The sequence below is a fragment of the Crocodylus siamensis genome, chromosome 1, assembly GCF_052110815.1.
Source record: "Crocodylus siamensis isolate JL-2025a chromosome 1, ASM5211081v1, whole genome shotgun sequence".
NCBI classification, from domain to species: domain Eukaryota; kingdom Metazoa; phylum Chordata; order Crocodylia; family Crocodylidae; genus Crocodylus; species Crocodylus siamensis.
In genome coordinates this window covers 116,489,992-116,504,805 of record NC_143395.1, presented here as the reverse complement: position 1 = coordinate 116,504,805, position 14,814 = coordinate 116,489,992, and the positions used below count along the sequence as shown (strand labels likewise).

The 14,814-nt window shown below is 42.1% G+C and overlaps 1 protein-coding gene across 4 annotated transcripts in view; it reads right to left on the bottom strand.

The window, feature by feature from the left end:
• SASH1 (SAM and SH3 domain containing 1) overlaps nt 1-14,814 on the bottom strand; it is an 840,287-nt gene that overhangs the window by 209,534 nt on the left and 615,939 nt on the right. Inside the window, exon 1 of one of the 4 annotated variants that reach the window (XM_090041087.1) lies at nt 7,483-7,800. The exons of the other annotated variants lie outside the window; for them this stretch is intronic. Coding sequence (XP_089897213.1) covers nt 7,483-7,485 — 3 coding nt within the window. The 5' untranslated portion in view covers nt 7,486-7,800. Of the gene's footprint in view, nt 1-7,482; nt 7,801-14,814 lie in introns of those variants that run through there. 4 annotated transcript variants of the gene reach the window in all.

Below are 14,814 nucleotides of genomic sequence, written 5' to 3'. Positions count from 1 at the left end.
TATTAAAACCAACATACCTGTAATTCAATTAATGTAATCTTTCTTTTGGTGTTTTTTAAAGCAGTATACACTGCAGCAAGCGATCTTCTTTAGAAAATTATTTTAATGTAATGTTGCATTAATAGTATTTCCCAAGGAAATCACCATCTGGCACAACTCTAAAGAAGTATGGCCCAGAATTCTCTTGCATTCATTGGGCAATAAATACATTTATCTGTATCTTACTGTAAGGCTCTTATTTCATTTCTTGCCTGATTCTACTCTAGTTTCTATTCTCTGTCAAGAACATTCAGCATGACTTACCCATTCCTATCAAAATCAGTGGAGTATTCTCAAACACAGTGTACTCACCCTCTCTTGACCTAATGAAATCTAAATTCCCAAACTCTACAAGTGAATCAGGTTGTGATAACTTATTTGATTACTGAAGAAGCAAAAGATACTATGACATTATCTATGGCTTGACTATGCCATGACTGCAGAAATCTGGTTTTTCTTCCACTGAAATACTGACATTAATTTTAGTAGGACCAGGATCATATGAGCAGTACCTAACAGCAGCAAGAATTATTTGTAATGCAATACTAATAGGAACCCACAATGTTATTTTCACAAATGCATTGCACTGGTTTACGTCAAATCAGTGTATTGAATTTCTGTCCTGGATCCCCTCCAGATTCACGTTAACTCATAGCCTGGTATGACCCAATAGTCAGTACACTGTGCAAAACAGAAGAGCAAAGTTTGAGAATGATGGAGAGGTGTATGCTCCCCTAACTCTACAGAACCGGCCTAGAATCTAGGGCCTAGATCCTCAAAGATATTTAAACCCCTAACATTCTTTGATGACATTATTGCTAGGGACACAAATTAAACGTAACCCAGTGTAAGTGATCAGAAACTGGTTGAAACCTGTAATACAACAGAAGTTCAGTGCACACAAATCACTTTCAAAATGGCCAAAACTGGTTTAAGATAAACCTGATAGATGCGGTATCAGTAGAGACTTAACAAATTCGTGGCAGGAGTGGGCTGTGTACCACCTCCCTTAACCTTGCAGGTTCTCCTGTGCTCCTCTCCCCCACTGCTTATTGGTTGATGGGCTCCGATGGCCCTGCTGCTTCCTGCTGACCAGCTGGGAGGCAAAAACACCACCATACTTTAAATGGTGGTTTTCGCCTCCCTGCTGATCAGGAGCAAGCAGCAGGGCCCCTCCATCAATTTGCAGGACAGGGGCTGCACAGGGGAACCTGGAAGATTAAAGGAGCTGCTATGCAGCCTACTCCCTCCGTGAATTTAGTAGGTCCCTAAGTATCAGACTTAACTGGTTTACATCAAATCAGCATATTGAATTTCTGTCCCGGATCCCCTCGAGATTCATGTTAACTCACAGTCCCCCAGCATCCCATGATGCTTTGCACCTCCCCTGCAAACACCCCCCCCCCTTTCACAGGGTGGGTAGACTAGCCTTGGCCTAAGCTGTCTGCTCCAGCTGAGCAGGGAGGCATGCTTTAGTGGCCCCTGGCTTCTGGTCTAGGCCACTGCAGGCATGTGGCTGCATTTCTGGAAACAAAGGTATGTCTGTTCACTTGCTTATCAGTTCATTCTATGCTAGACTAACCTGCAAAGATTGATTGTTTCAGCCTCAGGTTTTTTGACTGTCTGTACTTAGCCTATATGCCTAAATACCTCCAAGGATCTGAGTTTGTCTTTTCAATGAAATGCAACCATCTACAAGGAAACCAGCAATAGAATGAGGAAAGAGGTTTCAGGACTATTCTTAGGGGGGGAAAAGCTTTCTAGGAGCTCCTATACTCCATAGGTTTATATAGCCAGAATTTTCTTCAGACTGAGCAAAATATTACATCTTAATTACGCCCGATTTCCCTAATAACCTTTCCTTGCCCTCACTCTAAGTAACAATCTTGCAGGCTCTTCTTCACCCACTGCTTCTTGGATACTTCTGAGGGAGTAGCACCATTCTTTAAATGACTCCATAACTCCAGTCTCCCATTTGACAGACTGTGCTAAGTTCTGAGACCCACCGAGCTAAAACTCTCAATTACCCTTGATTCTCATAACAAACTCAGCTCCTCTCATTCATGGACCAAGTGTTGTGTCTTAGTGGCAGTGCCTAAACACTTATATGTTGTTACCTTCCATTTCTGACACCATTTGCTCACCAGTCACACTGGGATCTTTGAGCCCTTAGTTGAGCTCCAGGTGGTTTGGTGATTACTACATAACTACTTCAGGATGTGAAAGCAGCAAAACCAGTGCTGGCTACTACACTGTAAAAAACCCCCCAATATAAACAGCCGCTTAAGTTATTTTGCAGTACAGTGGGATTTAAACAAATTAACAAACAAACCAATCTCTAATACTAATTTTAGTCACATGGAATCAGCATGATTGGCTGCCAATGAAAGTGAACTTGTGAACTTCAAGGTGGAACATCTCTCAAGGCGGGCTTTTGTTTTTAAATATACAGCGTGTACCCAGAAACCAAATATATGAGGCAGAAATTTATTTCTGGAAATCAGAGATGAAAGAACTCTTTAGAAAGGGCTGGGTGGTACCAATTCCTTCTAGCACCTTGTGAAACTCCACACCAGGTTCACTTGCCAAAGTCACCAAAAAGATCCCTTTGTTGAATCCTTGACACATGGCACTGTCGTCTGACTGCCTAGCCTTCAGCTACTTTGTTTTCATAAGCTGGTTAAAGCAAGAGGAAGGTCACAAAAATAACCACTTTGTACACACTGCTTCCCCCTGCCCATTAAAGGAAGAAAAGAAAAAACACAGCCCAGCATCTGACCAGGAAGTTCTGCTCCCCGCTTCACAAACAAAGAGAATCATGTATTTAGGCTGCTAAGGAAATCAAATGCCTGTGAAGACACCTGGCCCCAACTCAGCACGTTGCTTAGTGGGTACATTAGACACACTGGGCTAAATCCAAAGATATGCTTTGGCACCTGCCCCCTGGAGTAGAATCCAGAACTCAGAGATAGGCACCCAAGCCCCTTCTGCTTGGGCAAAAAAAAAAAGTGTCTTGGAAGGCTAGCATGTAGGTTTTTTGGCTGAGAGGGAAGCCATCTACAGCAAGGCAGTCTATAGTGCTGGGCACAGGGGTACGTGTGAACACCCTACCCTCTCCAGAGCCCACATGCCTAACCACTGGCTACAAATAGGCACCTCCATTCACTTGGAATCCACATCCCTGAAAATACATCCAGCTGTTCTTTCAAAGAACTGGGCAGGGCTCCTTGTTTGCTCTTCAAATGTGGCTTGAAGAGGGGGGTAGTCATACAGCTGCTGCCCAGCATTTATCTAGTAGCTTATGGGCGCTGTTCCCTAAAGATGTAGACTTTAGGCTCCCTAGAGCCTGAGGAAGTTCAAACCCACATCCACCACTTTCTGAGACTGTTCCTTAACCACCAGATTAAGTTGGTTGTGACCCTCTCCCAACCAACTGAATCTGTACCAATTTCTAGGAAGGTATGCAAGGTTGACTGCTCCAGAAAGAAAGTATATAAAAAGGTGCCTGGCTCTATAGCCTAATGCCTAGGGCACTCATGTGAGAGGGAGGAAATCCTAGATTCTGAACCCTTCTCCTAGGATTCTCTCCACTTTTTATCCAAAGCTTAAATAGTCCTGGAAGAAGGAATCAGAACTGTCACTGAACAAGTTCCAAGAGAAAAACATGAAAATGTGTGCCCTAAAAGCTAAAAAAAAAAAAAAGGGTAAAAATAAGAGCATTGGATTCAGCTACTCCTGAGCACAGCATCTGTGTGTGCACCTGGGACTGCAGTATTTTGAGCTAGGGCAGAGCAGCCTTGAGCTGGCAGAGGGCTGGGGGGGTCAGCCCCAACCTCTGAGTGGAGGCATCAGGTGGCAGAGGAGCTGGTTGGGGCATCCTCTGCATTTTAGCACCCTCAGGCCTCAGCCAGCCCCTGTCACCACCTATGTATGCTTTTTCTGTGCATGTAGTTACTCCACCACAGGATAGTACTGTCTTTGACAGTACTATCTTACAGCAGAACTAGTTAATTTACTGTGCCCTAATACCAGTGCTCATGTAGACAGTGACACTTTACTGCAGAGCTAATTAGTCAACTCTGCAGTAAAGCACACATGTAGATGTACCCACTGGTATAATAAAATATATGAGTACTAAAACTGAAGGCTGGGAATAAAGACTCCAGCCCTTTTTTACATTTTATGAAGCAGCAAAATAGGCTACAAAGACTGGTTACTTTTTATCTTTATTGTTTTCCTTTAACATACATGGTCTGAACTGAAGCATGGCCCTCATTTCATGCCCATGATAAGGAAGGGAAGCCTTCATGGACTGTGTACACTGTACCTTTCTGTCGCATTAAAATCAAAGTGTAGAGCCACAGAAGAGTGTTCTCCTATTTTTTCCACATTTTATTTTCTCTATTTGAAAATTCTTCAACTACAGTGTCATAGGGCCATTCTTACGTTGATTAAAATTAAGAATTAAAGAAACAAATGCAAATTAACTGAGCACTGGACAGAGTCTGTGTACACATCCAGAGCAAGTACAAGGTATGTGCCCGTTCCCTCCATTTTAATTACAGCCAACTTAATAAAAAAAAATCATGGGACAGTTTTAACTTCTGAGTTATACTAACTGAAATCTGGCACAGAGCCACCACATCACAAAATACACCCAAGACAGGGCTGGGATAGTGCTAAGCAGTCAGAACACCCACTCTGCCAGACCAGAGATGGCTAGCACTGCCTCAAAGGTAGGTGGCACTGATTGGGGCCTAGCCAGGGTGATTTAGCTCATTCCTTAAGAAGGTTTAATTGGCAGGACTCCTACAGAGCCTTGGCTGCAAACTAAAGCTGCTTTCGTCCCAGTGGAGCTGCCAGCGTGGGAGGCAGCGCAGACGCCTGCCCTTATTGAAGGTAGAGTTCTTCTGAGGCCTTGTGACTCTCACTGGTGCAGTGCAAGATACAAGTATGCAATCTCTCAGTCAGCCAGAGCACACTGAATCACACATCTATTTACAAAATGGCCCAGAAGCATGCAACTAAAATGCAGGACTCAGTGCTGCCCAAACTTGGTGGACCAGTGGATCATGGTGAACCCTCAATCTCTCTTATGCATAATCCGCAGGTATCCTGGTTTTCTCCAATTTAAAAAAAAATCCCAATTTTCTGTTTAAAAAAGTAACCCCAAATCCACATTTTTCCATGATTTAACCGAAACACCCATTCACGACGAGTAGGGGGTACATGTGGGTGCATGGATACCACCTGAGACTGGTGGTGCATCCCGTGAGATGCGCTGCTGCTGCCAGTGGTACCTATGAGTAGTCGCCACTTGCCACCCCCCTTGCTGCCAACATTACTGGTGGCATCTGCAGGTGGTCTCCAATCGCCGGGTGGCACTCACCCCAGCACCCGGCTGCCATCACCACTGCAGCCGCCTGCAGGAGCTCCCCACTTGGCCCAGCCCTGCTGCCAATACTGCTGCAGCCATCTATGGAAACACCACTAATATACAGATCTACATACAGTGGTGTTTCATTTTAATCATGGAAAAACATGGATTTAGGGTTACTCTTTTTTTAACCAAAAATTGGAAGTTTTTTAAATCAGAGAAAATCAGGATCCCTGATAATCAGGCATCTTTATCAGCTGACTTAACTGAAGGAACAGGCCCAGTGAGATCCCCTGGCTATGCAGACCACCAGAGCTTGATGGACCAAAGCTTGGGAACTACTATCATTATGGATCAGTACATCTGAAAAGATTTTGATAGCACTTTTCGATTTTCACTCTTTGTGCAGCTTCCTTTTTTTGCATTATTCATCACTCAGTTGCTCATGATAAAATAGGCCAATCTCTTTTCTAATTTATTGCACTTCAAAATTCTCGGGTATTAGCACAAGGCTATGACATGTGGGATGTAAAGCATCGCAACCAATGGAGGCCTGTTTATTTGCCCACAACAACTTGCCTCTACTGGAATTTTTAAACAAGCCTAGTAAAAACAGTCCTATAATGGTGACTACTTAAACTTTAAACTTAATGCTACAAATCTGGAACTCAAGGGCAAATCTGGACCCTTGGTATTCTTCTAACACTGCCCCTGGTTTTCCAACAGGACTTAACCAAGTAGGTTGTGTGCTAAAGTGATAACTTTTAGGCAGTGATACAGAAAATTTAATGACAGTAACCTAAAGTAAACACCAATGAAGAAAAAGGTCTGGATCCAATCTACAAGCCTGGTTTTAAATGTTATATATACATTAAATTTATATGTAAATTATATATATATATATATATATAGATAGATAGATAGATATACAATTATATATATATATATATATATATATAGGTATATATGGAATGCGATGTATGGGGATGTTTGGATACATTGGGATGCAGGAATAACACTTTCTGTTTGACACCTAACTTTATGCCCAGGGAGTAAGGAGGGATCATTCTGCCTCATTATACTCTGGGCTTTTAAAGCTCAGCATGTTACTAACATCCATGCATCACTGGGAATGGGCCTTGTATGCCCTGAGCACTTTTTCTCACATCTCAACTGAATTCTCTTAGCTGAATTACTGTCACCCATTTGGCAGACAAAAGGCTCAAAGAGATCCTCTGACTCAAAGGCTTTATATTATAACAGAAAATCAACATGCTTGAGGTTTTATTTCTTGTGCCATCCCCACCAAGTACTAATATCTTAAATCACGGCACTCACCCTTCCTGAGTTTATTTCTTCCGCTGTGGATACTCTGAAAAAACAAAAACCTCAGAAATTAAATCTAGTCTAACTATACATGGGACAATATCCCAGCTGCTTATGCAGTTGCCTAAAAAAGACAGTACAAGATAGGCAGGTAAACAGGACTGGAAAGTTGTAGCAAGCCAAGAACACTGTGAACTTAGAGGGGTGCCCCTAACAGTATTTAAAGAAAAGTTGAAAAACCAAATCAACTACCCTGTCCCCACATCCTGCTTTTCCAGCTTTTTTCTTGTTGGTTTTTGGCTTAACACAGGTCACCATTATATTTATAAAAACTATTATTTTTCTTCCAAAAGAAAGTTATTTAAAATATTATTTTTCCCCCAAAAGGAAGTTATTTAAAGCAACATAACCCGACATTCAAATCTTACCTGTAATGATGTCCTATTTTTTTTTAATTCTCTCAATTCCCAATGGAACAAAAAAAAAGAGAGAGTAATGCGTAGCAAATTATCTGCAAACATTTTTACTAGGAATTACGTCTTACAAGTTTCAAGTTCAGAAATTGCCATTTAAAACCAACAGTTGTTTTCGCTCAAATGTGCTAAACAAATTCCTATTACCTTCAGCTGTAATTAACCCCATGGACCTTCATGCAATGCGTCAGTGCAATCCAAATTTAGTTACTTTCATGTTGTGAACAATAGAAAAAATAAGAGGATGGAGTGGTCTTTACGACTTACCATATGGCAGCAATGCAAGAGCAAGTTTCTCGAGTGAGGCCTCAAGTTAGTTAGTTACTCTATTCTCCAAATCATCTGTGCCACTGCATCAGCTTCAGGGATCAGCGCGACTTTGTGGGGAAAAAAAAATCACGTTGTCTCACCCCTGCTAAAGCGAGTCAGCTAGTTAAATGCAGTCCCACTCCTGAAAGAGAGGCTGTACATCCTAAAAATGCCATTTAGTCTCTTAATATAAAAAGGCCTGTAAAGGAATATAAAAAACTATTCAGCGTCCTTGCTGGCCATCCCAGCGTGAACTTTAAACAAAGGAAGAGGCTCCCAGCAGCAGTTGCCCAGCTTCTGGTCTTCCTTTCACAAACACATTTTTCCCTTTATGTTAGACATGTGTCATTTCCACTGCAGCTTACTAACTACCAAATTAACACTCAGCGCCAAAACGCCTCACACTGAATGGCAATACCCATAATGCAACGGTCAACTGACTTCCTACCACAATGCCCATCCCCCTGCCCCAATCATGCTACTACCCACCTCACAATAAAATCTCACGGGTTGAAGGCCTGGTCCAGTCCACTCCCCTTAGCAGCCTTCTTCCAGCTTCCTCAAACCTAGGCCACACACAGCTGATTAGGAGCACAGCTGATAAGCAAAACTTTACAGCTAACTTGCTACATCCTTGAAAGTCTTATCTGAAGCCTGCTCCTGGGCAAACTTTGTGACTTTACAGACGTGAATACTCCCACTGAATTTGCATGGATAAAATTGTGTGCGTGCACGCTGTTTGCAGAATCAAAGCCTACAAGAGATTTTAACCATTCCAGACAGTCCTAAAAATCTTAGCTTCTTAGTAATCCTTTTCAATTATTTTGCTTTGCCAGAGGAATAACTAATTACAAAAAAATATATATTAAAGAAGGGTCTTTTTTTGCTGGCTAAGCTATATCACTTCCCTTTGATTGAGGCAAGCATAGCTGCCTTAACATCTGGAGTTCTGTCATTATAGCTAAGTATTTTACAACCTGAATTTCATCTCCACCTCGCCCTTCAGGCCTTCATACTGTCAAGGATGCATGTGTAATAAAACTAGATGCTGCTATACAGCTCCAATAGGGCCCAAGCCTAGAGGGTCAAAGTGCAGGCATGGAAATACAGGACATAAATTCCTGGTCAGAGGAATTTGCAGGACAGAGAAAAAACCACAGGGAAGTATACCCAAGGCAGTAGCTATGGGAAAGGACAAGAGATGGTGAAGAAATGGGGGAGATTGGAGCTCAGGGGTAATGGGGAATAGCAACTGTCAGGCAATGCATGTGAAGAAAACAGGAAAATGCACAATTGCCAATTCTCCTAATTTTATTATTAGTCTCATATCACTTGGTATTTTTCTTAAAGCCCCAGTTCCTGGAGCCATGGTATTATATGAAGATAGCTTTTATTATCGAGGTCTGAGAAAACAGCTTGAACATGTGACCCCTCAAGGCTCAAACCCAGGAAAGTAAGTTAAAAGAATCAATGCTTTGATCACCAGAGAGGTTGACTTGCCATTTTTTAAGATATAGGTTTGCTTATGATGGAAATAAACCCCTGTAGCAGTGAAATGGGTGTAAGTAAAGCGCCTTCACACATACTTAATATGTGGCTTTTATATATACACTGAATTTTCAATCTGAAAAACCATATGGCAGAATACCAAAAGAATTAAATACATAATGTCTGAGTTACTGTGCATGTGTGTGTGAGAAGTTTTTGAATTTTGAAGTTGACAATACTGATTTTCTGGTTAAAAAACAAAAACAATAACAACCTCCCCCCAAACCTTACAACCTCTGTTAAACAGCTGTATTACCGAAAGGCTCAGGGTCAATAGTTGAATATTTTGAAAGGAATTAGCACACACAGAGAAATGTTTTAGACTGCTCCAGTGAAAATTGGTTTTGGTTCCACTACCCTACAACCCTTTGAAAATCTCATGCTGCATACGCACAGTATGTTTTCCATGGATTTGTTTTCACTCAGCTGTGAAGGGCACAGATAAAGAAGACTTCATCGCACATGCTGTCTTCGCTGTGCACTGACTAGTGTAATGCAGACAGGAAGGGTCAGGGGAGGAAGTTCTGCCACGGTAGCACAGAGCAGAGATCCTGTCCTTCAAGCAGCATGAAGAACTCCTAAAACCCATTAGAAATCAGTTCTTCCACCATGCAGTTCTCAAGGGAAGCACCTGCTTCATTCACTTCTTGCACTTCATCGTTGCAGCAGTTCTAGTGAATAGCACAATGAATAGCACAATGGTACAGTAAGCCCCGACTTGGGCTACCACATCTAGGTTCTTTCACACCTCTAGCTTCACCCTCCCACACACCAATCAATGCCACATCAAACATGTATCTGGGTGTCTCTTTTCCTGCAGCTGCCATTAACCTGTGGTTTGATCCATCAATGACTGGAGAGAGAGGTGATTAGCCATGTTAGTGTGAAGTCAGGCAGAAGGCAGGGCAAGGTGGTACCTTAGAGACTAACTCAGAGCCAATTAATCTATGAGGGTACTACATACATATGTTTGCGGGACCCAATCTATGATTACACAGCTTGCTTTGAGCTGCGTGATCATAGACCTGGTTGCACTGGTGCAGATGTTTGCCAGCACTGGAAGCCATGCCGGGAACCCAATCTAAGTAAGTTGAGATGGGGCAATGGGTAGGTGGGATGGGAGGGGAGCTGGCAGGTATGTGGGGGAGGGTGGTTAGCTAGTTGATGGGGGTTGGTGGAATTGCGGGGGGGGGAGAGCTGGTGGTGTTTGGGAGAGGCTTATTCATCTGGGGGCTAAAAGTAGCTTGGTTGGGGTGGGGTAGGAAAAATGCAACCCTGAGGCTTGGGCAAGCAGCTCTGAACATATACAGACTGCGCGCTTACCATGAACCTCCTCATTTGAGCTACATTAGATTGGGCCACCATTTTTCCTGCAATCTAACTTCCTAGAAAGTCTGTACAGACTGGCACTTAGATTGACCTAATCATAGTTAGGTTGATCTAAATGTAATGTCTCTACATACTTTAAGGTGCCACACTCCCCTACCATCTGCCTAACAACCACAGAGGTGATTGAAGCCCTCGCTGTGCTAAACACTAAAGAGATGGCAGAGCAACCATTTGGCATCCATCTCCCTCCTTTCATTTCCCCCCCGTCAGTAAGACTCTGTTCACTGCAGCTTAGAGCATTCCTCAAAATTTTTAAGTGACCAGATATGTTGATCAAAAGTTATCACATTGTAGATTGACAGTAAAGTCTTATAAGCATGCCCAGTTAAAAGTTTGTGGCTCTATGACACTTGCATATCCCCACCCTTCCACCCCAAAAAAACACACTCAAATGCAATGATGACTCAGACTGTGGATGATAGTCCAGTAAATTCTGTCTTTAATAGAAACAGTCAAATAAAATACCAAAAATGTAGTTGTTAAATATTTATTTTGTGGATAAGATTCTTTTTTCAGAGGTGGGCTGGGCTGGGTTTTTTTATTTGAATAATAATACAGTATATTCTAGGGACAATGGATTCATTGCTTGCCCATTGTTGTGATGTCCCAGTCTGGATGAAGCAAACCCAATGGGGTCATGAGGATTTCGAGCAAACTGTGTAATTATCTCCAGCATCCTAGCTACTAACATTCCCATCACACAAACTTTTGTGCTCCTGGTGCAAGAATTCCCTTCAGAATGGTCTAACCTCACTCAGTCAAGCAGTTGATATGGTTACAGCACTGAAAGCATGTGCACTACTTCAGGGCAGGAGAATTATGCATACCTGCATGTATAGCACTGCAATGTTATAATGCAGTAAGGCTGTCTCTACTTCATGTCCAGCTGCTGCTGGAATTAGTAGAGAAAGGCCATTTCCCAGAATTCAGTGCAACTTGCTTACACTACAGTGTCCACCTGTCCAACCAGAGAGGGTTAATAAGCAACAGAACACATCTTCCAACAGCAATAGTAAAACAAAAGCAAAAGGGCTATTATCCTGTAGATAATAAACTACTATTTTCATCTTCAACCTGTCATACTGGGACAGAACATTTAGAAAAACAACCAAATGGAAGTTTTGGTGTATGCAGTGAAAATATTGTGTGAGTTCTTCCTGTGGGGCGGACAGCAACAAGTCTCTAATACTATTCCTTGCAGAATGGCTTTCAGTCTAAATAATAGATACAGGTGATACAGATAGAACAGTGGTTTTCAACCTTTTTTATTTGCAGATCCCTACAAAATTCTGAATGGAGGAGCAGACCCCTTTCAATGGTAAGTGTGGGTATTCACATATTTTTGATTAATCGTAGTCAACTTTTGTGGGCCCCTGAGACATAGTCTGCGGATCCCACAGGGGGCTGCAGACCACAGGTTGAAAACCACTGTTATAGAGGAAAGTGTGTACGTTCATGGGCACAGGCATCAGCACATATAAATATTAATATGTATCTTGATTCAGGACACATTATCAGGAATGATGAAAAATTCTATTGTCTGTCAGTCTGGGATAATCACAAACTCAGTCTGGATTCTCTGTTGTACTTTTGCCCTGCACTTAAATTGACCTGCCTTGCAGACCTAGGTGAATTGACTGTACACGCCTGTCATACTTAAGGGTCAAACAATGCTAAAAATCCAACTGAGTTAAATGACCTGGTTACAAAATGGTTCCAATTTGCAGCACAAACAGGGCCTTAATAGTATTCCATAAGCAAGTGAAAGCCCCGGGCTGTGTAATTTGTATTATCCCTTGTTCTGCTTTCTGTTTCTTTTTAAATAAGGAACAATGGTAAGAGCTAGAACTCAAAATCCAAGTCATGCTGTCAGGAAGAACAATGGATCTATTCTATACAAAAATGCCTTTATTGTTGATTTGTTTACTTCAGTTGTCTCATAGCCATGCTGGTGTCAGAGCTCTGGGAACAAAGCAGTAGCTCTGGGTGTGCTCCTGGGTGCTGTCCATTCACTGGGTTCCTTTCTCTGTGCTGCTTATACTTTGGTACTGGTGAAACACCTATGTAGGGGACCAATGCTAAAGATAATGTCTGGGAGAAAAATCAGGGACATCCAGCGTTCACAATAAGTCCACTCTTTCTACGAAGGTCAAGTTTCCCTTTGTTACATAGGGACTTATGGGCAAAATGCCCATTAAGCAATGCATTAATGGGAATCAGGCATGTACAGTATGACTCTGTTCATCAATGAGGGTATAAACTTCTCAATGCTTCACCATTGGTAGCTCCAAAGGACTGTGCTCCATCTCATGTCATTGGCTCAGACAATGACTTAAATTCCAAAGCCTGGCCCATTGTTTTAACACCTCCAGGAGACCAATGGCTAACAGCATGTTTTCAATAGTCCCAAATAAAACAAATTACCCAACCAAAAATATTTTGTATTTTTATTGCTATAGCACCCATGAGCTGCTACAAACCTATTAAGTATAAGCAGAGGCAGAGTCCCTACCCCACAGGAAGCACAGACAGAATGAAAGAAAAATGAAAATAAAAGAGAGGCAGACAATGCAGGGTAGTGGTGGGCACAAACATTAATAATTGTACATTTGTTTTTTGTGGATCCCCTTTCCTTGCAAAAGTATTTTACATGCCTTTCCTAGTGCCCAGAGATAGCAAAATAAACCCCATGGACGTTTTCCAGGCAGAGATTTCCAAATTAATGTTTTGGGACCTGCTAGACAGTCATGTCCTAGCTAGCTCTTAAAATCCACAATGGAGAAAGGAGATTTCAAACTGCTCTCTGGAATAACTTAATCCTGCTAGGTTATTTTGATGGATTATACTTTACCAAGACTCATCAAAATAATTAAAATTTTGAATTTCTAAAAATACTGTCATAAGAAGCCCCCCTGACTTAAATAAAATATATGTGCATTTTTTCATACTGAATTCCCTTTTTTTTTGCCAAGGAAAAGTCTAACCTCCCATCCCCCAAACAAGCACAGATGAAATAACTGTACTAGTGCCATGTTTGTGAAACAATGTGTCACTAGATTTCTGATGCTCTCTGCCAGTGTAACACAGTGAATTTTCCTTGCCAAAACAAAGGCACTGAATCTTTTTTTGGTAAATACAATTTGGCAGAGCCAGCTTCACATGATGTTTTTCTAACAAAATGTTTTACAAAATTTCCGCTCATCTGAATTATTTTGAAGTGCCAGTGACATAACTAGTGTGAACATTTCATAAACTCATCTAGCATTCCTAGACTGTTTCTTGCCAGTTACTTTTACCGCAAATGCGGTCTGGTAAATAGCAGCTGCAGAGGAAGGAAAATGGTGCCAGGGTACACTGGGTAAACACTCTTTCTCAGTACCTCTCTATATGCTTGGCCAAGCAAGCTGAATATACTTCCATGGCCTTTTCAAAAGCTTTAATACAGAAAAGGGACTTCACTTCCATACTTGACACACATCTGAAGACGAGCAAAAGAAACTACATTTGAAATTTGTTGCAGATTTTGTGTATAGGTATCAGGGATTTGTAACTGCTGCTTTACCCAGTTCATACACGCTGCATGGATACATAATGATGCACATCATTGTGGCTTAAGAACACAGCCAGACTCTGCACGGTACATTGTTCTGTTGTTGTGCTATATGCATCCTGAGATTTTTTCAAGCACGCAGTGTGTGATTCCCACTGGAAAGCAATGAGTTGCTGGGGCCTGGGGGGGGGGGGGGGGGGGGGATAAATAATTCTCGATTCCTCCTGCTTCACTCTATCCTCTGTCTTGTTTTTGCAACCTGTACCTCTTTCCAAGTGTTGTGAATACAGACAAGTGCTGGGATTTCACAGAAAATAATATAAAAAGGCTGCTGCAATTTGCCAGGTTCAGAACCAGAGCAGTAATAGGCCCCTGAAGAGATGGCAGCCGCCACCAAGCACATGCTTCTCCTATATTTTTCCAGGAGCAGCCTCCCTCAGTAGAATGCCACTTTAGGGTTTGGACAACAAGCTTGTGGGACAGGTCCTGAGATGATCAGCGGTGGCAGCAGAACTTCAGAATGTCAAAAGCCACTTTTCATAGAAATCTGCACAGAGCTGCACCTTTGGGCTAAGTACAGTACCTGAGATTTCCATTCAGCACAGGAAAGCATGTGACAATCACTCTATGGAAGGCTGTATGGAATCACTGTATGGGAGGACAGTCACCCCCAAAACTCATTACACCATTCAGTATTACTCTAATTACTAATCAGATTGTTGTTGGGAAATCACACTTTGGCTATCCTGAAGGTGTGCAAGGAGGGTGCTTTCCCCAAGTCATAAGTGACAGAAACACAGGTA